Below are 27167 nucleotides of genomic sequence, written 5' to 3'. Positions count from 1 at the left end.
GTAATCTGACATCCTCGTCCCCAAGCCAGGTGACTCCCAGACTCTCCTAGTGTATAGCTGCCACAGATCCTGTCTCAATACCAAGTTCCTCTCACTGCGAGAGAGGTGAACATATGGTGAGTGGGGGTCGTACTGGAATGGTGGTAGGCTCTCCATGTCAAGACCGTGTCCCTCAAACCATGCTCTGACCTGTGAGTACCATGCTCTCTCATGCCCACTCTCTGATAGCTGTATAGCTGCCTCAACTGCTCTACGAGTAAGTCTGTCAGGAGGTAGCTCTCTCATCCTCTGGATGAAGCAGACTGTCTGGAATAGTGCCTCTACCACCATAGGTGGTGTGGCGAGCTCAGCTCTAATAATGTCATGTGGCACTGTCTTCTTGCTGCGGAGCAAGCGTGAGAGAGAGAGAGAGAGAGAGAGAGAGAGAGAGAGAGAGAGAGAGAGAGAGAGAGAGAGAGAGAGAGATGAAATGAAATGAAATGTTATATTAACGTCTTCAAAAGGCCAAAATGACCTATGAGACCAGAGTGTTACAATGTGGTGGATTTGATACAAAGTCAGAGTAGCAACAATGAAATGACAAAAGGATGAGATATGAATCCTATGAAATCCTAAGCTGGTAGGCGTAAAATAAGCAGCTAGCCGGGATAGCTAAACCATGAGTCACAAGAGATCCAACATTGGTCGCTGGCGGATCTCATCAATCTCCTCCATGGTCAGCAGTCTGACCGCGCGTCGTGCATGTCGGGCCAAAGTGATCCGGATCCTCTGATGTAGCCTCCATCGATGCTGTGTAGTCTTCCGCATTCGTGGGCGTCTGGATCTCTCCAATTCACTTGCTCTGTCGATCAGTGTGCCTCTGGTGTGAGACAACAAGTTCTGCTCTGGTAGTAGCTCCTCCAAGTGTCCAATGTCTACTCTAAGGAAGTTGGTGATGTGTCTTCGGGACTGGCTGACCTCTCCTCTCAGCAGGCTCTCTGTGTGTCTATGCAGCTCGTGCAGAAACAAACCCAGGCATCTTTGATCCTCGTACCTCATGACTTTGGAGAGTGGTCCAAAGCCCTCTCTGAACAAGCAGTGGAAGTAGCCTCGTATCTCGTAGTAGACGGGGCAGTGGCATGTGTAGTGTAACTCTGTCTCAGGCTTCATGTCACACAGGGGGCATGTCCTGGCCTCTGCTGGTAGTCCGTTGTATCTCCCAGTCTTGATCCGCAGCTGGTGTGAAGATGTGCGTATCTGGCCAATAGCGCACCGTACCCGATGAGACAAGTGGGTGTCCATGTATCTGGGCCTCGTCACAAAAACGTCTGCTGTAAGTTGGAGAAGATATTCTCTGTAGAAAGCCATCTTCGTGCCCAGCTCGTGTCAAGCTGAATCAGGTCCTGGCGGATGAGCCTAGCGATTTCGGGCTGTGTAAGAGTCATGGAGGGTGCGTCCAGTGACTACTGGAATGGGGGGCAATCTGTCTATACTAAACTCATGCGCCTGGAACCAGGATGTCATCTCCCCATACCAACATGCCATGTCTCCCTGCATGGCTAATTGTCGAGAGGACTCAAGTGCACAGAGAGAGAGAGAGAGAGAGAGAGAGAGAGAGAGAGAGAGAGAGAGAGAGAGAGAGAGAGAGAGAGAGAGAGAGAGAGAAATGAAATGAAATGAAATGTTATATTAACGTCTTCACAAGGCCAAAGTGACCTATGAGACCAGAAAGTTACAATGTGGTGGATGTGAAAAAGTCACAGGAGAGAGAGAGAGAGAGAGAGAGAGAGAGAGAGAGAGAGAGAGAGAGAGAGAGAGAGAGAGACATGAAATGAAATGAAATGTTATATTAACGTCTTCAAAAGGCCAAAGTGACCTATGAGACCAGAAAGTTACAATGCGGTGTATCTGATACAAAGTCAGATTAACAAAATAAATTAAACTAGGATAACAAAATATAAATACTGCGGGATCCTAAACTAAGCAGTACAATGTGAAGGCAATATGGGAGGGGAGTAGAGATCCATCTTCATAGGGATCCATCTTCATCTGCACTGTGGACGACGAAAGAGTATGCCTCGAATCCTTTGCTGTAGCCTCCTTCGAAACTGTGTAGCTCCTCTTCCCCATCGGGGTCGTCTAGATCTCCCTAGCTCCAATGCTCGGTCTATGAGAATGCCAGTAGTGCGGGTAGACCTCTCCAATGTTGGCTGCTCCTCTCTGTTCTTCTGGGTGTACAATATCTAGTGTAAAGAAATCTGTGATCTGTCTCTGGGGTTGTCGCTCTTCAGCTCTCCTCAGTAAAGTTTCTCTATGCCTGTGTAACTCAAGTAGACATGCCCCCTATGTGTCCAGGAACCGTATATAATGATGTCGCAAATTGGCCCCACACATCAGGTGAAGTAATCACTGGGGGAGGGGAGTGCTCATGGAAGAGTCGCCATGCCTCTCCTGAGTCCCTACTCAAGAACAGCTGATATAGGTCTCGTTCCATCTGAGCTAGGTAAGCTCGCTTCTTCCGTCGCACAAGGCGTCGGAAAGCAATCCGAGACTGTCTGTAAGTGATGACTCCTAAAAGAAGATCCCTCTGAAGCTGAGTTCTCATCTCTCTGCATTCCTCATCATACCAACTATTATGGGGCATGCTCCCAAAAAGTCTTCTCTTGCCCGGCTGAGTGTGTGGGTATGCCACTGATGCAGCCCCATGCAGTGTCTCAGTCAGTAGAGTGGTGCACTCCTCGACTGAGAGGCCTGTACCATTTGTACCAGCTGTGCCTTCCAATAGACGGTTCCAGATCTCCTCTGTATAAACGAAATCAGTCTCTGGAGTGAATGTATAGCGGGTGTGTGACTTGCCTCTTGATGTATGGGTTGTACTATATTGAAATTTGATGGACAGTGTCAAGAGAGCATGATCTACTGCTATGCCAGCTGGCCTGGCTCCCACTATGAAATCCTGAATGTAGGGGATAAAGCTCGGTTGTTTCATAACATAATCCATTGTACTGGCCCCATGTCTGTGTGGAAAGCATGTGAAACCGGCTGCTCCAGGAAATCGCTGTAAGCCATTAAGTATACCTAATCGATGTGTAGTCGTCATTTCCATGAGGTATCTCCCATACTCCGTCTGCTCTCTATCATCTGAGCATCAGTCAAGTCCCAACTCACCCCCATCCAGCTCTCTAAGCACCTCATCTCAAGTATCGTAGAAGACTGTCTGCGAGTTGCCCGTTCGGGCATTGAAGTCCCCTAGGAGAATGATATCACCATCCCTAGAAAACTCCCAAATGTCATCATCTAGGATAGAGAAAGGCGCCTGCCCTCTGGATGCGGCATATATTGATGTACTGGGAGGAAAGTAACATATGGCAATATATAGGAATCGACCTGTGTCAGGTCTCAGTCTCACCCACATATCTAGCATGATCATCTCTTCGTACAATATGCAGTAATGGTTGTAGTTCCTCTTTGAATAGCACTGCTACTCCTCCTGAACCTCTACTCCCGTGCTCAGATCTCGCATTTGTTCTATGAGCTGTTTCCCATCTGTATCCCACCACATGTGGCATTACCTGTCCAGGGGCCTGATGAGTCTCTGAGAAGAACACAATATCCTTGTCTTTGAAACTCTCCTCCAATGCACCCACGTCCAACCTCATAGACCCATTACAATTCCAGGTAGCCATCTTCAGTGTGGTCCCATAGGTCTCGCACCGTCATGCAATACGCCGCTCTAAAATCACCACCCGTCCATCTCTGTAGAAGGCTATCTTTCCCTTCTCCCTTGCCGCTGTAATTTCTGGCATTACCTCTCTCATATGTGCGAGCTGTGAGAGAGTCAGGGTCATCACCGAGGAAAATACCTGTCTTTTTGAGAGTAGACCTCTTCCTCAAGAATTCCTTCCTTCTCTTCCAACGAGGGGAAGCGCAGTATGAGAGCTCTCCCCTTTGAAGACTCTCCCGTGCCATCACTTTTCTTACCTACCCTCCATGCCTTTGTGTGCAAAGGCTTCTCCATCCCCATCATGGATGTAAGGCTTGTGACCTCTTTCTCCACATTGTTTATATCCTTGAGACCGGGCACACTCACATGCAGTGCTCGCATCCGCCTTCTTTGTTTCTCTTCGAGAGTCATGTTGATAAGCGTCGGTGTACAAGGAGTTTCTTGACCTTTCTCTTTCTTGGCGACCTCAATCCATTTTTCAGCCTCGTCCGCCTTTTTCTGTGTCCTTGTTATCATCTCTGCCCATGAAGATGTCTTTGCCACACTCAGTTTCTCTTCTTCTGTGATCATCCTTACCTGTTCCTTAATTTCCTTGATTTCATCTATTACCGAGGGTTGAAATTCGCCTTCCTCTAGTCCATTGCTTACTCTATCAGCAAGCTCCTGTTTAAGGGCTAAGAATTCTTTTTTGAGTACCCGTATCTCGGCGTTTGGATTCTCCTGTTTGAGGACTGAGACTTCTTCTTTGAGTGTCAGTATTTCTGCGTTAAGGCTCTCCTTCTCCTTCTTCCACTGTGCGCCTTCATTGAAGACCATCTGAAGGAGGTTGGCCTTCTCCTTCCACCATCCTTCCATCTCTGTTTTCCACTCCTTCATTTCCCTCTCCATCTGCGCCATCCGCTTATTCGTGAGCATGAAGGCTGCCTTTGCTCACGGCTTGCAAACAGGTGAGACATTGGCGGCTTCCGTGTCCTGTGCAGGGTCTTCTTCAAGTGTGACAGTTTGTGCAACACCCATCAAGCATTCATGGCCTTGACGTTGATCCATTACGGTGAGGCCCAAAGAATCAAAGAGAGAGAGAGAGAGAGAGAGAGAGAGAGAGAGAGAGAGAGAGAGAGGGGTGCCGCAGCACTAAAGGGCACGGGAGCAAAGAGATGGGATCTACAGCTGAGGGTGCGCGCACGAATCTCCTTGAGATTCGAGGGCTCAAAAAATTGGGGCGTGGGGTGCTGCTCGCACGATTTGAACCCCGGTGGGTGCTGGGCAAGGTGCATGGCTTATCCAACCCCCCGTGCGCATATGTTGACCATGGTGGGCAACAAACGCATGATAAGTCAACGTGGACAGGTGTGCCCATGTCCAAGTTTACTTTTCGGCGTCCTAGTTTACTTCTGGTGCATCCTACGGCCCTGCGCGCCTCTGCTTTTGTGCCCGGGCTTCTCAGCCGTAGATCCCACCTCTGGGTCTTCATTTAATGCCCCGTGCCCTTTAGTGCTGAGGAGAGGGGGGGGGGGGGGGGGGGGGGGGGGGGGGGGGGGGGGGGGGGGGGGGTGTGATAGACTGAGGAGGGGGGCGCGATAGACAAAGAGGGGGGTTGAGAGAGAGAGAGAGAGAGAGAGATGGATCGCACCGCTCCATGACTACTTGTATGTTCTGGCATTTTCAGATTATTGAGTTTTTACATGTATGCTAGAATATAATGAGATACATGTCTCGTCAAAATAGAAAAGCATGCTAATTAGTGAAAGAGGTTATACGCAAAGTGCATTAAAGACTGTTTACCTCAACTGTATCGATGGACTCATGTACTGGAATGGCTTGCAAAACTCTGCATGCAAGCCAAGAACAGAGAACATAAATGCTTGGATCATATACAGTCAAAGGACTGAAGTGCAGCTGGCACGCTGTCAGCCACAAACAAGTATGAGGATCATGATAAAAAATTTACCTTTCTTCAACAGCATCTATAAGCCCTGATATCATGGCACTCCCACCTGCCTGTGAGGTGGAGCAAAAAAACTGTATTTCTTAGGAATTGAAACCAGAAGTTTAAATTGAATGACCACAAACAGCAAAATTCCATGCTCTTTTTGTAAAGGACTCACCAGCTGAATGCTGGAGAAGAGCTTCTTTTGGATATCTATACGACCTGTTTAGACAAACAAAAGTTCATTTCAATCTGAGCATTTGGCTAAGTACAATGCTCTATTCACTACCGTACATTAGATAGTACTACTGTGACTGTGCTTCCTATCAGCTCATTAACATGAAACCTTGGGCAAAGTTGTCTACCTGATAAGAGGATACTATTAACAATAGCTTCAGCAAGTCCAACTAGATTTTCTTCAGATTTTGATTTTGACTGCCGGACAATGCCGTACATGGACTGCTCCAAGTGATCAGACAGAAGTCCATGACTTCCAAACGATAACCCTGTTTCATAGATATCAGGTCTCCTTACAGTATCAACATGGATAGCATCATCCAAAATAATCTCTTCAGAATCTGTGTGGTACCTAGATACAGAGCCAACTATGAGTTGAGAAGAAACAGAAGAGCAAGATCATAGGAAACATCTATATAGGTGTATTCAAGTGCACCATCAAAGATGAACGACAAGAACCAATTTACTCTGCTTGAAATGAGGATAAACATCCAGAAGTTACCTAAAGTAAACAGAAGGAACCATGAAACATATTTGAGAAATCCTGAGCATCAAGTACACTTTAAGTTTGTCACAAACACGCTCGTGCACATATGCACGTATGGTCATTGTAGAGTTTATATGCAAAGCCAGGATTCTCTGCTGAGGTAGTTTTCACCCAGGATTCACATGCATCTTTAAGGCCCCATTTGTCCAGGATTAAATTGTAAAGTTTATCTGCAAAGCTAGGATACTGTGCTGTGGGACTGATAAATCCTCAATATTTACCTTAGACATCCTTAGTAAACTCCTTGTGTTACAATTGGAATTCCTTATGTAGCTGAGATTCACTGAAACAACAGAAGCTTTTCTATGGTTGATCTTGCAAAACTTCCCAATGGCCGAGAAATATTGAATCCACCCCAAGGTGCACCTTGTTGTCATAGGATGGGGACCATGAGCGAAGATCTTGCTACCTCAAGTCCATTCCAACCCAAAAAAGCAATCCATCTTGGCAAGGTTCAAACTCATTAACAATGCAAGGCTGTGGTGGAAGAAGTAATGTTGCAAGAAGAGGGTAGACGAGCCTTCTGTCAATTGGGAGGTCATCAAGGAAGCTATTGAGGAAAAATACCTTGCTCTTGACCACAAGACCATCAAGATGATGAGTTTCACAAGCTCACCCAAAGCAACCTAACCTTTGATATCTCCCACTATGACTGACTGGCAGATGCACCATATAACCTGGTCCAACCTATAGAGAACTATGGCCTAGAAGCCCAACGATGAAAAACCTCTGATTAGTATCTTCTGAATGAATGGTGGGGAGGAACTAACAAGGTTTGGATAATCTTTTCATCAAAGCGAACCCAATGAGCCCTTCAGCATCCAACAGGTTAACCAACAGACCCCCACCACAAGCATGATAAACTTCCACAGTTGAAAACTTAATGAATTAAGAATCTCAAAGAAAAAGAGCCCAGTTAACTATGATGCTTGCTATGTTTACTGCATTAAAAAGAGATACTTTGCACAAATTACAAGTTGCTTAATACTGGATGTAATGTTATTTTGAGATTAAGAGCAGGAAACGTTCCAGCAAGTTTAATGTGCTACTGAGGTCACACTTTTCCATTCCTGTATATTGAGCATTGTCTGGCCATAGTTGCATGGATCATAGGCCAAGCTTGTATTCCTAGAGTTGATGACTATAACCAGGGAGATTGTACAAACCGGGAGGCTTGTTTATAATCATTTGAATCAAACTGGCTGTTTGACGATGAAAGAAAGAAATTATTTAGTCTCTAACATTCCCTTCTCACGACAAGCATGAGTATGTAGCAGCTAGCTTCGAAAAATCAAGCTTCTCAAAGAGAGTGTCACAGAAAAATTGCATTCATCTGTAAGCGTTAGATGCAAACTTACCATGGCCTTGGTAAAGGTGCATATTCTTCTGGAGCCAATAAGACCGGGAAAAATAGACCCACTGGCGGAACCTGCATGTTTGAATGGTTTTTCAGTAAATCGTGCTTATACGTTCAACCACCCTTAGCTCATATTCTCATGACCTCTAGCAAATTATTTTGTACTCCTAAAAAATCTCACAAACAACTGTAGAGAAAAGTTTGACAAGAGGCCCCGAGAAAGTTTTGAGATCTTCCAACATATGGCAAATATGACGCCCTTCTTCAGAATATGTATACATCAACTAAAATACTGTCTTAATCCTGGAAAAAAAAATCCCTATATAAACTGAAAGCATTTTTTACGTACATTTAGCTCTGGTAATATCACTCTGTACATCTGACTCTGACTGCCAAATGTATGAAATTCTAGCTCTACACATGCTCTGTGATCCCCGTCCTGCAGAGGAGGTCATAACTAGAGTTAACCAAGAACATAGGCTCAATAGCTGCGCTATATGACCACACACACATTCCATTCATCTCAAAAAAAAGGAAACTAAAAGGAATCACACACACACAAACTCTCTCTCTCTCTCTCTCTCTCTATATATATATATATATATATATATATATATATATATGTATATGTATATATATATATATATATATATATGTATATGTATATATATATATATATATATGTATATATATATGTATATATATATATATATATATATGTATATATATATATATAATAACATTTCATTTCTCTCTCTCTCTCTCTCTCTCTCTCTCTCTCTCTCTCTCTCTCTCTCTCTCTCTTAGATGACTTTCTATAGAGAGCATCTTCTCCAACTCACGAAGGATGGTTTTGTGATCAAACCAAGATACATGGGTACTCATCTATCCCACGGGATACGATGTGCTATTGGTCACATACACACATCCTCACATCAGCTAGAGATCGAGACAAGCAAATTTAGAGGAGTACCCGCTGAGTCGAGGATTTGTCACGTGTGCCAAATAGAGCCAGAGACACAGCTACATTACATATGTCACTGCCCAGTATACTATGAGATACGGGCCACTTTCACTGTCTATTCAAAGAGAATTTTGGGCCACTTTCTAGAGCATGAGATACCAGGATCAGAGATGCCTCGAATTATACTTACTGGAGATTTGTAAACACAGAGAAGACCTCTTGAAGAGGGGCACAATGAGAGAGATCCAATGACAGCAGAAGATTAGAGATTTCTTTCACTCACAGACAGAGGAGTTCGAGCAGCCCCCACAGCATAACAACACCAGAGGCACCAGAGGCATATTGCTTGATTGGGCAATAGAGTTGGGGCGGTCCCGTCGCCCACGGATGAGGAGGCCCTCTCGACGCAGATTGCGACAAAGGATCCATACCATACTGGCACGACATAGGAGCCGTCCCGGATCCATACCATACTGGCGCGACATAGGAGCTCCATTGTATCAGCGCACCCTTTGTACTTTCACCCCACCCCTACCCACCATTTTCTTTTCAGTTCTTTGTACTTTTTGTACCTAGACCTGGTATTAGATTCACCACATGTAATCTTTTGGTCTCATATATATACTTTCTTAAGTTTAGAATAGTCTGAACTCACGAATTATAAAAGGGAATCAAGCACTCCTAAAACTATAAAAGCAAGGGAAACAAGAAAAGAAAAGAAAAGAAAAACAAACAAACTAAATCACTTTGTTTGCTACGAAACAAAACTAGATAAAACAAAACATTATTAACTTAACTTAAAAATGTTTTTAAAAAAGCCTTTTGTAAAATAAGTTGATGCAACTTACTTGGCTTAAAACAAGCACTTAACTTTAAGCAAAAAAGGATAAGACATCTTAAAAACTTAATCCTAGAAATCAAACTTCACAAAACAACTTCTAAAGGAACACATTCTTAAGTCCTTAGGTAAGCTAAATACGAAATAGGAAGAATAAGATTATCACCTTTATCATGCATAGCTTGGACAACAGCTATGACATTCCTACTCACGTCGTCAGTGCCCAAGAGTAGGTGCAGGTTTGTATAAATGTCATTCATGCTTTGAACGTGTTCTACAAAACCAACGAGCTGAGTTTCTATCACCCTCCGGAGGTGATAGGCATACACAGCCATGATATAGGCTAGCATTTGTTAAGCTATAGTAAAAATACTAGAAGCACTAAAGATCAAAACAACAACATAAGGTGTTATTAAGTCAAACAATAAGTGGGCTTTTTAGCTCCCCACTTCTATTGAATTTACTACTAATTATCTTGAACATTCCAAACTTCATAGGAAGAAATATTAAAAATAAACTTACTACGATGCAAAACTAAACGAACGTTTTTCACGATTCTTTTGAATGAGTATCCTTTTTCAACTAGTAAAGAAATAAGATGGCAAGATTCAACAACAAAAGCAGATTTACTAGAACAAAGACGAGAAAATCTAAATAGTTGAGAGCAAATGACATTGTACTTAGCTAAAAGAGAAATATTCGAAGAAATATGAGGCATATGGATGATATTTAGATTGGTCTCATAGGTCATTTTGGCCTTTTGAAGACGTTAATATTACATTTCATTTCTCTCTCTCTGATAGCATGTCTGAATACAAAAAGACTAGAATAAAAATAATACTACTACTAGATCCATCCTCATTTGCACTCTAGATGTCGAGAGAGTATGGCTCGAATCCTCTATTGTAGTCTCCGTCGATGTTGTGTAGCCCTTCTCCTCAATCGTGGCCGTCTGGATCTCCGTAGCTCCAATGTTCGGTCGATAAGAGTGCCGGTAGTGGTCGAATGAGTGTGGGCAGAGCTCTACAGTGATGGCTGCTCCTCTAGCTATCCCATATCTAGTGAAAGAAATCTGTAATTAGTCTCTGGGACTGTCTCTCTCTAGCTCTCCCCAGTAAAGTGTCTCTATATCTGTGTAACTCAAGTAGATATAGCCCAAGACATCTCTGATCCTCATAACTCATGACCCTAGAGAAAGGACCGAAACCCTCTCTGAATAAGCAGTGGAAACGGCCCCGAATCTCATAGTACACTGTGCAATGACATATGCAATGTAGCTCTGTCTCTGGCTCTAGCTGGCATAAGCGGCATATCCTATTGTCTGCTGGTATCCCTCTGTAACAGTTTGGTCTCATAGGTCATTTTGGCCTTTTGAAGACGTTAATATAACATATCATTTCATCTCTCTCTCTCTCTCTCTCTCTCTCCTCTCTCTCTCTCTCTCTCTCCTCTCTCTCTCTCTCTCTCTCTCTCTCTCTCTCTCTCTCTCTCTCTCTCTCTCTCTCTCTCTCTCTCTCTCTCTCTCTCTCTCTCTCTCTCTCTCTCTCTCTCTCTCTCTCTCTTTCCTTTGCGGCCTTCAATCATAAGAAAACAAAATGGCAAGAATGACCCTATGGAGGATGCCATTCAAAAATGCAAAGAAGAAATGAGCGAGTCGAACAGCAAGAGCAATCGCCACCTAGGTACTATTAACGCACTCGACGAGCGCATGGTGGCACAGGAAAGCACGATACATACACTTGAGGATCGTGTGAAGGCCCAAGATGATGAAATCGCACTACTCAAGAAAGAGCTTGCAGAGGTGCGATCACAGAACGTCCTCGAAGAGGGAGAGCTTCAACCCTCAGTAATTGAAGAGCTTAGCACGATTAAAGAACCAAGTGCGAGCCATCAAAGAAGGTGGGGAGCAACAAAAAGAAATGATGACCTCGTGGGTAGACATCATCACAAAGACCCAACAAAAAGCAGAAAAGGCCGAAAAATGGATCGAGATTGTCAACAAAGGAAAGGGCAAGGAAATAACCCCCACCCCCACCCCAACCATCATTAACTTGACACTAGAAGAGGAGCAAAGGAGACGTGTGCGAGCCTTACACGTAAGGATATGTGGCCTTAGAGACCAAGATAATGTGGATGAAGAGGAGAAAGAACTCATGACTCCGGTGGAGGTTAATGAGAAGACGTATACGAGGGCTTGGAGAGTGGGCAATAAGAAAAGTGGGAGCAATGGAGAAACCTCAAAAGAAAGGGCACACATCCTCCGTTTCCCTTCCATGGAAGCGATGGACTTCTTGAAGAAGAGACCGACTCTAAAGAAGATTGGCATCTTTCTTGGAGATGACCTCACCCTCTCGCAAATTGCTCATATGCAAGAAGTAATGCCGGAAATTAGAGCAGCAAGGGAGAAAGGGAAGATTGCTTTTTACAGGGATGGAAGGGTGGTGATATTGGAGCGACGCTCCGCATGACAGTGCGAGACCTATGGGACCACACTAAAGATGGCAACCTAGAATTGTAATGGGTCAGACCGCCTTGATGTAGGTGCCTTTGAGGATAGTTTCACAGGGAGAGACATCATTTTCTACTCTGAGACGCATCAAGCCCCTGGGCAATCCATGCCACAGGTGAGCGGATATAGATGGGAGACAGCCTATAGAGAGCAGACCACATCGGAGCATCGAGGACGGGGTTCAGGGGGAGTGGCAGTTTTATTCAGGGAGGAGTTGCAGCCATTGATATATATAGCGCGCAAGGATGAACAGGCTAGGTACATGTGGGTGAGGCTCAGGGCAGAGACAGGCAGATACCTCTACATTGCTATTTGTTACTTTCCTCCTAGTAAGTCAATATATGCATCACCTAGAGGACAGTCCCCCTTTGTTATTTTGGATAATGACATATGGGAGTTTTCTAAGGATGGTGACATTATCATACTAGGGGACCTCAATGCTAGGACTACCCATCACCAGACAATATTTTATGATACTTCCGAGGAGATGCTTAGGGAGTTGGAGGTTACAGAGATGGACCTATCCAGACTATCACAAGATGAGTACACTGAGTATGGCAAATACTTGATAGATATGGGAATTGCACATAGATTGGCCATTTTAAATGGCCTACAAAGATTCTCAACAATTGGAGGTTTTACTTGCTTTCCACACTGACATGGTGCTAGTACAGTGGATTATGTAATGGCCCAACAAGGTCTCATTCCATTCTTTCAGGACTTCATGGTGGGCACTAGGCAAGTTGGAGTGGCAGTAGATCATGCTATCCAGTCTTTCACCCTGACGTTTCAGTTCAGCACAACTCCATTAGGAGAGGACCCCAGGCATACTCGGTATACCTTCATGAGGGAGATGGATTCTGTGTATATGGATAAGATATACAGACAGCTATGCACTCAAGAACCGGGACGGCCACTAGCTAAACTCACTCAGATATTAACAGAGACGCTCCATGATGCAGCATTAGAGGCATACCCCCACAGTCAGACCCCCCCTAAACGGAGACAGTCTGGACTCTGGGAGCATGCCCCAGAACAATTGGTATGATGAGGAATGTAGAGAGACAAGGATCAAATTACAGAGGGAAGTGCTCATGGGTATTACCACACATAGATAGTCACGGATTATCTTTCACCACCTAGTGCGACGAAAGAAAAGGGCTTATCTGCTAGAGCGGGATCTGTATCAACTATTTATGAATCAAGACTAAGGCGCAGCATGGAGGCTATTCCACGAGCATTCACCACCACCAGCGGTCACCTCCACAGAGACGTGGGGGCAATATGCCACATCCCTCTACACAGTATTAGGGCAACCACCTTTGCCAGACCCACTAGAGACATGCTCGGAGACATGTACTTTCTTTACCACCGAGAGGGTAAGGAAAGCCATTGACTGGATGAAGACAAGGAGAGCACATGATCATGATGGTATGGTAGCAGAGCACTTCATCCATGCCAGAGACATGCTTGCAGAGCTTCTTGCTATGATGTTTAATCGAGCCATGTATGAAGGCTTTCCTGAGACTTGGAGTATGTCTACCATTGTGCCTATTTTCAACATGATTCCCGGGAATTATCGCACCATCATGGTTGGTCACACATTGGCTAGGCTGTATGCATCCGTTCTTGAGCAAGAGCTAAGTAGATAGGCAGAGCGAAAGGGCATACGAACACCAAGGCAAGCAGGATTCAAGAGAGGTTTCTCCACTCTTGACCAGATTTTGACACTCAGCTATTATTGAGGAGGGTAGACACCATGGCAAGAAGATCTACTGTAGCTTTGTGGATTTCCGCAAAGCCTTTGACACAGTGCCAAGAGCCAGACTTATACGCAAACTACAGGACATGGGTGTGCCCATAGAGCCGATATGGGGTATTCTGGCTTTATACAGGACAGTGATGGGGCGGGTACGCACTACTGAGGGAATGTCTGACATGGTCCACTCCACTATTGAAGTGAAGCAAGGATGCCCCCTATCTCCGACTCTTTTTGGGATGTATGTGGACGAGTTTTCAGACTATGTAGAGCGTCAGGGAGACAGAGGGGCTCGGCTAGCAGGGACATGGATTCCGTTGCTACTATATGCTGATGATATTGTGTTGATTTCTGACTCTCCATAGGGGATGCAGCGTCATTTAGATGCTTTGAATACATTTGCTCATGACAGTGGATTGTCTGTCAACCTTGGGAAAACCAAGGTTATGGTGTTCAACAACACACCACAGTGGGTCAGAAGGTCAGCACCCACATTTACGTATGGCCGGGAGACTGTGGAGTACACACATGCATATACCTATCTTGGGGTAGTTTTCGGTGGACAGGTGTTTTCACTGAGGAGAGCATATGTAGCCTTGGGAGGATTGGAGAGGATGTGTTCGCAGGTTCATTTTCAGGAACCGCGAACAAAGCTATGGCTTTTTGACACTCCAGTGACCTCAGCTATGCTCTACGGAGTTCAAGTATGGGGACCCTCAGTAGACCATCAAGGGAGATCTGGCAACACAGATGGATGGAGATGTATGGAGAGGCCTTTGGTCTCTATGATCGCTCGGATGATTCAGGCTAAGGCCTCAGTGCCGCAAGAGATTATCCGAGCCGAGCTAGCCCCCCCTCACCCCCACCCCCTGTCGTGGTTGAGGCATTGACTAGATCAGTATCCTTTATCAACAGTTTATGGGATCTCCCCAGGGACAGATTTGCTCGGCTTGCCCTGGAGTCATCTCGACAGCTAGCGTTACAAGGAGATACAGCATGTTGCTATGGACAAATGACAGTATGGTTTCGATCACATGGTTTCAACATGGATAGATTGCCTCCGTTTCAATACTCCCTAGATGCACCCTCCCTGTCTCTCACACGGACAGAGATCACCAGACTCATACGCCAGGATCTGATTCAGCTAGATACCAAGAGCACATGGATACAGCCGATAGGAGTTGGGAACGAAGATGGCCTTTTACAGAGAGCATCTTCTCCAACTCACGAAGGACGGTTTTGTGACTAGGCCTGCATACATGGATACACACTTTCTTTTGAGCCCTTTAGTTGCCCTTATTGTGGCAGCCACGGGCTTTAGCAAGGGATAGCAACAAAAGGGGTACAATCTCATGGGATACGATGCGCTATTGGGCAGATACGCACATCCTCACATCAGCTCCAGATCGAGATTGGCCGATTTCGAGGGGTGCCAGCAAGGTCCACGATATGTCACCTATGTCACTTGAATCAAAAACAGAGTTGCACTACACATGTCATTGCCCGGCATACTATGAGATACGTGGCCGCTTCCACTGTCTGTTCAGAGAGGGCTTCGGACCATTTTCTAGAGTCATGAGATACGAGGATCAGAGATGTCTCGGATTGTTCCTGCCAGAGATAAGCAGACTCAGGGAGAGCTTGTTGAGGACATCAGGGGAGAGACAGTCTCAGAGACGAATCACAGATTTCTTTACACGCGCCAGGGGAGAGACACTTTACTGGGGAGAGCTAGAGAGAGGCAGTCCCAGAGACACATTACAGATTTCTTTTCACTAGATATGGGACAGCCAGAGGAGCAGCCACCACTGCAGAGCTCGTCCCACACTCATTCGACCACTACTGGCACTCTCATCGACCGAGCATTGGAGCTACAGAGATACAGACGACCGCGACTGAGGAGAGGAGCTACACAGCATCGACGGAGACTACAACAGAAGATTCGAGCCATACTCTCTCGACATCCAGAGTGCAGATGAGGATGGATCCTCACCATTTCTTCCATCTTTGTTTCACACACTGTTACATCCAGTTTACCGGGTACCTATTGTATCAGCTGCTACACCCACATAGTTTTAGATCGTAGTAGTAGTAGTAGTATTTTGTTCCACTTCTAGTTCTTTTCTAGTTCTTTTGTACCCAGACATGGTATTAGATTCACTATTTTGTAACTGATTGGTCTCATAGGTCATTTTGGCCTTTTGAAGACGTTAATATAACATTTCATTTCATTTCATTTCATTTCTCTCTCTCTCTCTCTCTCTCTCTCTCTCTCTCTCTCTCTCTCTCTCTCTCTCTCTCTCTCTCTCTCTCTCTCTCTCTCTCTCTCTCTCTCTCTCTCTCTCTCTCTCTCTCTCTCTCTCTCTCTCTCTCTCTCTCTCTCTCTCTCTCTCTCTCTCTCTCTCTCTCTCTCTCTCTCTCTCTCTCTCTCTCTCTCTCTCTCTCTCTCTCTCTCTCTCTCTCGTCATGCAGTACGAGGATCAGAGATATCTAGGTTTGTTTTTGCTAGAGTTGCGCAGACACAGAGAGAGCTTGATGAGAGGAAAGACTAGCCAGTCTCAGAGACAGATCACAAATAGAGTTGCCACTCGACACTCGGAGGAGTTACTAGGACAGCAGAGCTCGTCGCTTTACACCAGAGGCATACTGATCGACATGCACGACGCCCAGTCAGACTACTGACCATGGAGGAGATTGATGAGATCCGCCAGCGACCGATGTTGGATCTCCTGTGATCTAGCTATCCCAGCTAGCTGTTTTAGCTGCCTAGTCCACACCCAACAGTCTAGGATTCCATAGTATTTTATTTTGTCATTTTGTCATCTTGTTACTCTGACTTTGTATCAGATCCACCACATTGTAACTTTCTGGTCTCATAGGTCACTTTGGCCTTTTGAAGACGTTAATATAACATTTCATTTCATTCTCTCTCTCTCTCTCTCTCTCTCTCTCTCTCTCTCTCTCTCTCTCTCTCTCTCTCTCTCTCTCTCTCTCTCTCTCAATAAAAGTGGGGCTTTGACCCTTTACAGTACATGAAATCGAGCATAGGTCCATATACAAGAAAATGGGAAAGACCCTGAAAGGTATACAAGGAGATCAAGAAGGAAAATTTCAAATCAAACCACAAGATACATCTAGGGATACAGATACTCTAATCAGGTGGTGAAGTATAGCTATCTAGATTGTGATCAAGCCTACACAAATTTGACTGAAGCTCTATCCACCTCAGGTGACGTAGTGAAAACCACAAATTCCAGTGGTAGGTATCTGATTGATATAAAGCATCTGCTGTAAAAACCTCTTGCAGCTCACAAAAGCCAAGGGACTGTGAAACCCCTAGGCCGTGCCTCCAAAATTATCCATATCCACTCTAACATTTCCCAACGATGTACCCCAAAAAAGGATGCGGATCTACGGCACAAGCAAACTTGCTGTCCACCTAAAAAGCCCAGGGAAGGTACCAAGATGCACATCTCTCTAACCAAACCAACTTCTCTAAGGCCTCTAACCTCACTCTCAAAGAAATCTACAAGCTGTCTGATATCCATGAAGTAATTGGCCTCAACCATTGTGTGCTCCTCTATGGTATCATAGACATCCTCCCTCGTCCAAAAGGAGTCAGCATGCAAAACCTGCACTTGAAATTTGATGATGGGAGCTCTCTCTAGACCGAGGAAATTGTGATGTGCTCCTGACAACTGCACGAAATACATGTCGACACATAGTGGCCCACTCCACAAAGAAACATATGGAGATCGCCATGGACCAACCGCAAAGTACTGAGAATGCAAGATCTCAAAAATCGGGACACCTGCAAGAGATGCGAAACCTGCTGAATAGTCAAAGTCCTTTGCAAACTATGAAGACTCACTCTCCAGCTCCCCCTGAAGAGTTCCTACTATGAGAGGCACCTACAACTGAATCTTTAAGAGATCCAAAGTCTGCTATCCTGAGGCAACTCAGGCTGCTCCTATACTGCCATCAACTGCTGGTCCTTCTCTATCCCTCTCTCCAATTGCACCATCAATTGCTGGTCCTTCTCTATCCCTCTGTCCAATTGCCCTGGAGCCTCCTCTCGATCTTAATCTGGTAACCACTCCTCTGGAGATCTTTCTAGGGGTTGCTCTACCTCTGCCAACCTTTGTGTCACTACTCATCTGTAAACAAGGATGTACCTGTCTACCAGCCCGTCTCTGTGTCTGATCAACACTGCTGCTGCTGCTGAGCACTCAGCTGTTGCTGACTCTATGCAGGGCCCTGCTGCTGTGACAAACTCTGTTGGGTCTGTTGTGGTTATGACGGTTATCTATGCCTATGAACAATCGATCTCTACTGGCATCCTCTAGAGCAATCCCTCACCCCATCTCATGACATCTAAGGTACTTGTTCAGTCTACCTGTAACCACAATCTTTTGTGAATGCAAGACCCCTTTCCACTCAAAAGTGATGGTATCTAAAAACATTGTGGAAGGGATAGATGGCACGGATGTGTAGATTTTCATTGAACGCATGAATGGTATGCCAAAGATAGAACCCATTCGCCTCAACGTGTCTGTCAACCAAAACTGTGTAGGCAACACTGGAAAAGCTAGTTTTACTCGATACTTTGGGACCTAATATCTGTCCTCAAGAACAACTAATATAAAATCCTCCTACCACAGATGTAGAAAAACCAATCTGTCCCCGAAGCCGAGAGGAGTGCGGCTAATGACATAGAGGCAAGTTCCTTTGATGAGAAAATAGCAACAAAAGTACCTTTGCCGAGCAAGATGATGTCCTCCACTTTAACTTCCTCCGAACCAACTAGAGTGCACGTGAGCCACTCCCGGGCGTTGACACGAGCGTAAGAACACCCCACCAAGCGCCTAATACCCCCTCTTTGAGAGAGAACCTCAATAGGAACTCTCTCTCTCTCTCTCTCTCTCTCTCTCTCTCTCTCTCTCTCTCTCTCTCTCTCTCTCTCTCTCTCTCTCTCTTTCAGGAGGGGTTTCTCCACTCTTGACCATATTCTGACACTCAGAGCTATCATTGAGGAGGGCAGGTCACATGGGAGACGGATTTATTGTAGCTTTGTGGATTTCCGCAAAGCATTTGACATGGTACCGAGAGCTCGACTGATGCGCAGACTGCAGGAGATGGGGGTGCCCACAGTGTTGATTTGGGGGATTATGGCTTTATACAGATCAGTGATGGGACATGTACGCACCCCAGAGGGGATATCTGACTTAGTTCACTCCACTATCGGGGTGAAACAGGGTTGCCCATTGTCTCCTACTCTATTTGGTATGTATGTTGATGAGGTGTCTGATTACATTGACAGAGAGGGTGATAGAGGTGCCCAGCTGGCAGGGACGTGGATCCCATTGTTGTTATATGCTGATGATATTGTCTTGATCTCTGACTCACCAGAGGGTATGCAGCGACAGTTGGATGCATTACACAGTTTTGCAGAGGATAGTGGATTGTCTGTAAACCTTGGTAAAACCAAGGTCATGGTGTTTAACACCACACCGCAGTGGATCAGGAGATCGGCACCGACCTTCACGTATGGTCAAGAGATTGTGGAGTATACAGATGCATACACTTACCTTGGGATAGTCTTCACTGGGCCGAGGTTTTCTTTGGGGAGAGCAGCAGAGACTAGACTGACCAGAGCTTATGCGGCCTTGGGAGGCTTGGAGAGGATGTGTTCGCAGGTTCAGTTCCAGGAACCTCGGACAAAGTTATGGCTCTTTGATACTTTAGTAGCCTCAGCTATGATGTATGGGGTACAGGTATGGGGACCTTCTGTAGGCCAGGATGGTTGGAGACGTATGAAGAGTCCCTTGGTATCTATGATCTCCCGATTGATTAGAGCCAAGGCCTCCGTACCTCACGCGATCATTCGAACAGAGCTAGATGCCCCCCCCATGGAGATTGAGGCGCTTACCAGATCAGTGTCCTTTGTGCACAACCTATGGGATACTACTAGAGACAGATATGCTAGACTGGCCCTTGAGTCTTCCAGACAGTTAGCTCTACAGGGGGACACTTCATGCTGGTATGCACAGATGACTTCATGGTTTCAGACGCATGGCTTCACCATGGACAGGTTGCCCCCTTTCCAGTATTCTCTTCAGGCACCCTCGCTGTCTCTTACACGGGTGGAGATCACTAGACTCATTCGTCAGGACCTGATCCAGCTCGACACCAGGAGGACATGGATAGAGCCGCCTCAGGAGTTGAGCACGAAGATGGCTTTCTATAGAGAGCATCTTCCCCACCTCACAGGAGATGGGTTTGTGATTCGACCCAGCTACATGGACACACATATGTCTCATGGTTTGCGTTGTGCCATTGGTCAGATACGCACATCCTCACATCAGCTCGAGATTGAGACTGGTAGATTCAGAGGGATACCAACAGACAGCAGGATATGCCGATTATGCCAGAGAGAGCCAGAGACAGAGTTGCACTACATATGTCATTGCACAGTGTTCTATGAGATACGCGGGCGTTTCCACTGCTTATTCAGAGAGGGTTTTGGTCCTCTATCTAGGGTCATGAGTTATGAGGATCAAAGATGTCTTGGACTATATCTACTTGAGTTACACAGGTATAGAGACACTTTACTGGGGAGAGCTAGAGAGAGGCAGTCCCAGAGACACATTACAGATTTCTTTTCACTAGATATGGGACAGCCAGAGGAGCAGCCACCATTGCAGAGCTCGTCCCACACTCATTCGACCACTACTGGCACTCTCATCAACCGAGCATTGGAGCTACAGAGATACAGACGACCGCGACTGAGGAGAGGAGCTACACAGCATCGACGGAGACTACAACAGAAGATTCGAGCCATACTCTCTCGACATCCAGAGTGTAGATGAGGATGGATCCTCACCATTTCTTCCATCTTTGTTTCACACACTGTTACATCCAGTTTACCGGGTACCTATTGTATCAGCTGCTACACCCACGTAGTTTTAGATTGTAGTAGTAGTAGTAGTATTTTGTTCCACTTCTAGTTCTTTTCTAGTTCTTTTGTACCCAGACATGGTATTAGATTCACTATTTTGTAACTGATTGGTCTCATAGGTCATTTTGGCCTTTTGAAGACGTTAATATAACATTTCATTTCTCTCTCTCTCTCTCTCTCTCTCTCTCTCTCTCTCTCTCTCTCTCATTTCATTTCATTTCTCTCTCTCTCGTGATAAAAGTGCCGCTTTGACCCTTTGCATTACATAAAATCAACATAGGTCCATATACAAGAAATAGGGGAGAAACCTTAAAGGATATATCTGAAAGATATATAATGAGATCATGGGGTAAAATCCCAAATCAAACCACAGGAAACATGTAGAAATAAAGATACTCTAATCAAGTGGTGAAAAACAAATCTGCCTAAAGCTCTGTCCACCTCAGGCAATGTAGAAAAAACCACACAGTCCAATGGTAGGTATCTGATAGAAATAAAGAATCTGTTGTAAAAACCTCATGTAGCCACTCACAAAAGCCAAGGGACTATGAAACTATCACAAGGACGTGGCAATTGCTAACTTGAGTTGTTAGTTTCTTTCCGATGATTTTTGTTTGATTTTTGGGACCCTCTTTTTGAAATTGCAAATGGTCGGACATTGTATAGCCAGTGTGAAACAGTAGTTTCACCCGCAGATGGGAAGTTAGTCGGCACTGGAATTCCAGTAGTAAAAGGGTGTCTAGGCTCAAATCAAAGTCATCTAGGTCCCCTCGCCACACTTGATAAGTTGGTGGACACTACGAAATTAACTCCATAGAGGCACAGTGACAAGGTGGGATCACCCAGAGAAAATCACCCAAGAACTAGGCTACACTGCATTTTTGGACGTGGTCCCAGTGGTGAAAGATGGTCAGATGACTAGTGAGAGTCCAATGGAAGCATTTCCTAAAATTTAGGCAACTACTATTTTGGGCCACAAAATCTGTTCGCGTCATTAGCTTCAGAATGACAAGGGGAACATTTTACTACTCTGCTGCAAAGTCAACTGATGCACCAATTGAGAGATTTTAAGCGAGAAGCCCAATGCGGGGAAATTGCATGTATGAGTGCCGAGTGGCACTTTTTGACCAATTTACCAAGTCTGGGAGAACAGAACTCGTAACTGACTTTTTGGAGCAATTTTGGAGGCTGATAACTCCGATTTTCAGTCATTTCTCTACATTTTTGAGTTTCCCATGACTTTACCTAGGACCAAGGAGCTTATTTTCAGCATTAAAAGGCATCAAATGCGTGTTTACAGGGCTGTTGGTGGGCTCAGTGGGGTCAGGTGAGGAGGCTTCGGGCGAGTCCCTCTGTGGCGGAGCAAGAGTCTCCATCTGTGTCTACTGCTGTGTCGGAGAAGCGGATAGAGTGATTTCGTTGCAAACAACCTTGACGAGCACTGTCCAAAGAGTAGCACTGCCAACGCCGGCTGAAGGAGACCTTCGGGAAGAAAGACAAAAAACGAAGGAAGCGGGGGGGGGGGGGGCGGGCAATGTGGGTTGGCTGGGATATGGGCGGCGGGCGTGGCAGGGCGGGGCAGCGGGCTGGGAATCGGGCGCGGCAGCATGTGGGGTGGGTGGACAACGCACGGGACGGGCGGGGGGGATGGCTGCGTAGGGAGGCGGGCAGGGCGGGCTGCGCAGGGGGCGAAGGCGGGGGTGCAACGAAGGGGCAGAGAGGGAAGGTAGCGATGGCGACGAAGGGGGAGGGGGAGCGTGCGGGCAGCAGTAGCGAGCAGCTTACAAAAATTGATACATATGAAGGGTGATTGCCCTACCAAAACCCCGCAACCACCTTCTTCCAATGCAGTCCTAGATGTACAGGGGAATACAACCAAGGATGGAAAAGAAAGAGCTCTTCTCAAAGCATGGGGTAGTATCAACAACCAACGGGCTCTTATTTTGTTTGACCCTGGCAGTACAGACAATTTTATCTCTACAAAGCTAGCCGATGACCTGAATTTAGAGCCCAACCGTTTTGAAATTTCTATTCAAGCACAATCTGCTTTCAAAGGCCAGAACTCCAGTTCTCTCAATCATAGGAAAGCTGAATTTAAAGGTCGACAAATACAAAGATCAAGAGTCTTTCTTACTAGCTTCACTTGAAGGGTGTCATGGCATCTTGGAAATGCCTTGGCACTACAAGATGCATCCCATTCTTGACTATGTTCAGAAAACTTTATCCTTTGATCATAAAGGAAAGAAATATCTTGTACTTGCGGATGCAGGTGATTGGCATATCCCCATTGCCAATCACATTGCAATCGAGAAAGTAATGAAAAAGTGTGTTTCAACGTACTTGATTTTTGCAAGAGAGAGATGTGTCTGCTTCACAACTTTCTTCCTCTTTAGAGCAAAAAAGACTTAAGTTATTAGAAAGTTTTAAAGATTGTTTTGCAGACGAACCTTTAAATGAACTCCCACCTTCTCGACCTGAGGATGAGGATCATACAATTGATTTAATCCCAAGAAGTTCTCCTCCAAATCAGTCCCCCTTATCGAGTTAGTCTAATGCAGCAAGAGGAAATCCTCAAGCAGGTTCACGAACTTTTGGAGAAGGGCTTAATAAGGCCTAGTACTTCTCCATATTGTTCACCTGTCTTGCTAGTACAAAAAAAGGATGGCACATTCCGCATGTGCATAGACTATAGATCTTTAAACAAGATCACAATCAAGAATCGATTCCGAATCCCTCGGATTGATGACATTCTTGATAAGTTACAAGGAGCAAGTATCTTTAATCGTATAGACTTGAAGAGCATCATCAAATCCGCATAGCTCCTCAGGATGTGCATAAGACTTCATTTAGAACAACCTTCGGGTTGTATGAATTCTTAGTGATGCCTTCTAGACTCACTAATGCACCAGCCACATTCAACAGAATGATGGATAGAATCATTTTGTCACGAGGACGTGGCAATTGCAAACTTGAGTTGTTAGTTTCTTCCCGATGATTTTTGTTTAATTTTTGGGACCCTCTTTTTGAAGTTGCAAATGATCGGACATTGCGTGGCCAGTGTGAAACGGCCGACGGCCGAGAGTTTCACCCGCAGTCGAGAAGGGCAAGTCACCACGAGTTGGTCGGGCTAATTAGCACTGGAATCCGGGTAGTAAAAGGGTGTCTAGGCTCAGTTCAAAGTCATCTAGGCCCCTCGCGACATTTATAAGTTGTGGGTACTAGGGAATTAGCTCAAAAGAGGCAAACTGGACACTTGGCAGCTCCTGATGCAATTGCCAGAAGCATCAGCAAGAGGGGGCGCCCATTTCAAGAGAGGGGGCTGATTTCAGCCCATTAAGTGCAACACAGTTTGTGTGAGTAGTGGGTGCAGGTGCTCACAGCTTTAATGGAAAGCTTGCCTTCTCCCTTGCTCTATGTAGCGCGATGATTTGTTCTCGCGCATCTGTCTTTTGCACATATAGTAATGCCCCACTAGTTCGGCTTCTCAGATGACTATGTACAGCTATGGGGGTTTTATGTGCGTTTGCCAAGGCAAGAGCCTTTTGTACAGGAACCGGATTAGCTAATTGCTAATCCCCTTCAGGTACGCACAATTCCATCGCAAAGGAATGCGAAAACGGAGAGGTTTCTCGCGTGAAAACTCGTCCGATTTAAAAGGGAACTATCCCATTGCGTGCGGGAACACCTGAGACACGCGTAGGCGTACTCGCTCCGCTCAAAGCAGTCCAAAACAGGGAATAAGAGCCTGCTGTGTTTTTCTGCAGGTTTAGGGTTTCGCACCTAAACTACAGGGAATCGCCAAGGGAGCCTCGGAAAGGCCTTGGGATGCATGTACAGGGCAGTAGGCACCTAAAAGTGGCAAAACAGAAAATTACAGCATGCTGAAATTGACCTGCAGCTCACCGGAAAGCTTCCTTACCGCAAGGGAAAGTGTCCTTGACGTGTACTTTTGCCCTACAGGGATATTTGCACCGTTATGCTGGTGAAATTGGGTCAAAAACCTGCAATTACAGCCATGGACAGGTTTGGACAGCTTGGTGAGGGATAGATGCAAGGGTTCGGATCGTTTATTTTGTCAGGGGAGCCTCGGGAAAGCAATCGGTGCTTGTACAGGCCAATTTGGAGAGATTTCCCGCGAGGAATCTCGTCTAATTCAAGGGGCAAGTGACCCTACAAGTGCGAGAGCTCGAGGGCTACCCAGAAAAGTGATCGGCACGTGGATCAGAGCGCAAAACAGAGAATTCAGCAAGCTGCAATTTCTCGCCAGGTTTTGCAAAGTGCTCTAAAATGCACAGAAAGTCAATGCTTGCTTGGGATTTTGTCCGTGGAGACTTCTACTGTGGTTATGTTGCCGAAATCAAGTTGGAGTAGAGGAATTTCAGCCCGATATAAGTAGGACATCTTGTGGAAGTTTGCAAGTTTTTCTCAGGTATAATAAGAATAAAGAAATACCGAAAGGGGCACCAGTCTTTGGGGCCAACAAGGTGTCGTTGTCTGCTTGGTAGCGCTCTAGCTACCAGGCCGTGGTTTGTCTTTAAGTGTTGAATTCCAATCACAGGCTTATTCGTGAAGTTTCTTTGTGTCGTAAAGTCTAAAGTAAAAAATTTCGGGTGAAAGCCAACGCCTACCGCCCCACCACGGGCCGGTTTCACTTTCACTCATATAGAAGATTTACAGGCGTTTTCTTCGATGACGTCTTAATCTTCTCAGAGACGGAAGACGAACTTTATAAGCATCTCGCATTAGTGTTTGAAGAATTACGCAAACACAAATTATTTGTGAATGCTAAGAAGAGTGAGTTCTTTCTAAAAGAAAACCACTATTTGGGCCATATAGTATCTCACAACCAGGTGAGAATGGACCCTGATAAGATTCAAGCAGTTGTAGAATGGCCTACGCCAACTACAGTACATGATGTACGAAGTTTTCTCGGCCTCTGTTCCTATTATTGGCATTTCATTCGAGCCTTTGCCGCCATAGCAGGTCCCCTCCATGATCTGACAAAGAAGCGGATTCCATTCCATTGGGGGCCTGGACAAAAACAAGCTTTTGACAAGCTTAAGTATCTACTTAGTCATGGACCTGTTCTCACCATTGAGGTATACTGCGATGCATCTGGTGATTGTGTAGGAGCAGTTTTGAACCAAGAGGTCACGCCATAGCCTACGAAAGTCGGTGCCTTAAAGATGCAGAGTTGCATGCTTCCATATATGAGAAAGAGCTAATGGCACTAATTCATGCTCTTTCCATTTGGAAACATTATCTATTAGGAGCTGATTTATTATCAAGACAGATCATCAGAGTCTTCGCTACTTTCTCACACAGAGAAAGTTATCAAAAAAGCAGATAAGATGGGCCAACTTTCTTTCAATGTTCCATTTTCAGATTTTACACACTTTTGGAATAAAGAATGCAGTTGCAGATGCTCTCTCCAGGCATCCAAAGATCAATGCACTGACAACAATTTATCATGAGGAACTATAATCTTTGAGTGAGATGTATCCTCAAGATCCAGACTTCGCTACAATTTGGGCAGATCTTCAAGTTGGTCACTCAAGGCCACCTTATTCCATTAGGGATAATACGCTCTATCGTCAACAAGCAATATGCATAGCTCAGCCCTTACTACAAAAGGTGATGGATGAAGGACATAATTCTCCTTATGCTGGGCATCGGCGAATTGCCGCTACCACTAGTGCCCTCGAAAGATATTTCTTTTGGCCAACACTCCGTGCGGACATTGAAAAATACGTACGCGAGTGTTTAGTCTGCCAAAACATGAAATATGACAGACATAAAGTTTATGGTAAGCTTCAACCACTCCCTCTGCCTAACAGGCCCTCGGAAAGTATTGCCATGGATTTTATCACGGATCTTCCTAGATCCAAGAATGGAAATGATGCAATCTGGACTATAGTAGACAGATTCAGTAAGCAAGCACATTTCATTCCAGTTAAGAAGACGATCAAGGCTAGAATATAAGCTTCAGCCACTCCCTGTGCCTAACACGCCCTGGGAAAGTATTGCCATGGATTTTATTACAGATCTTCCTAGATCCAAGAATGGAAATGATGCAATCTCGACTATAGTAGACAGACTCAGTAAGCAAGCACATTTCATTCCAGTTAAGAAGACGATTAAAGCACATGGCCAGAATATTTCTAGCCCAGATTTTTAAACACCATGGATTGCCAAAGACTATTGTCAGCGATAGGGATCCTCGCATGACTAGTATATTTTAGCAGGCATTGTTCGAGAACTTGGGAACTAAGCTTGATTTTTCATCAGCTTATCATCCTCAAACAGATGGTCAAAGCGAAATCGCTAATGCCACTGTTTTAGACCTCCTCAAGTGCTATGTTTCGGAA

At 45.3% G+C, this 27167-nt stretch overlaps 1 protein-coding gene across 2 annotated transcripts in view; it reads right to left on the bottom strand.

The window, feature by feature from the left end:
• The window catches only part of ARP9 (actin-related protein 9), a 196344-nt gene that overhangs the window by 36069 nt on the left and 133108 nt on the right, over nucleotides 1-27167 (bottom strand). For both annotated transcript variants that reach the window (XM_086504720.1, XM_086504719.1), the window contains 6 exons: nucleotides 8121-8210; nucleotides 7773-7843; nucleotides 5996-6219; nucleotides 5809-5852; nucleotides 5652-5701; nucleotides 5486-5531 (listed from right to left, as the gene is read on the bottom strand). In XM_086504720.1, the coding sequence (XP_086360846.1) occupies nucleotides 5486-5531; nucleotides 5652-5701; nucleotides 5809-5852; nucleotides 5996-6219; nucleotides 7773-7843; nucleotides 8121-8210 (525 nt within the window). The remainder of the gene's footprint in view (nucleotides 1-5485; nucleotides 5532-5651; nucleotides 5702-5808; nucleotides 5853-5995; nucleotides 6220-7772; nucleotides 7844-8120; nucleotides 8211-27167) is intronic.

Source organism: Adiantum capillus-veneris, chromosome 28 (genome assembly GCF_014529385.1).
Source record: "Adiantum capillus-veneris isolate H3 chromosome 28, ASM1452938v2, whole genome shotgun sequence".
Classification (NCBI taxonomy): Eukaryota; Viridiplantae; Streptophyta; class Polypodiopsida; order Polypodiales; family Pteridaceae; genus Adiantum; species Adiantum capillus-veneris.
Note: the sequence above shows the minus strand (reverse complement) of the source record. Positions and strands in the feature narration are given on the sequence as shown.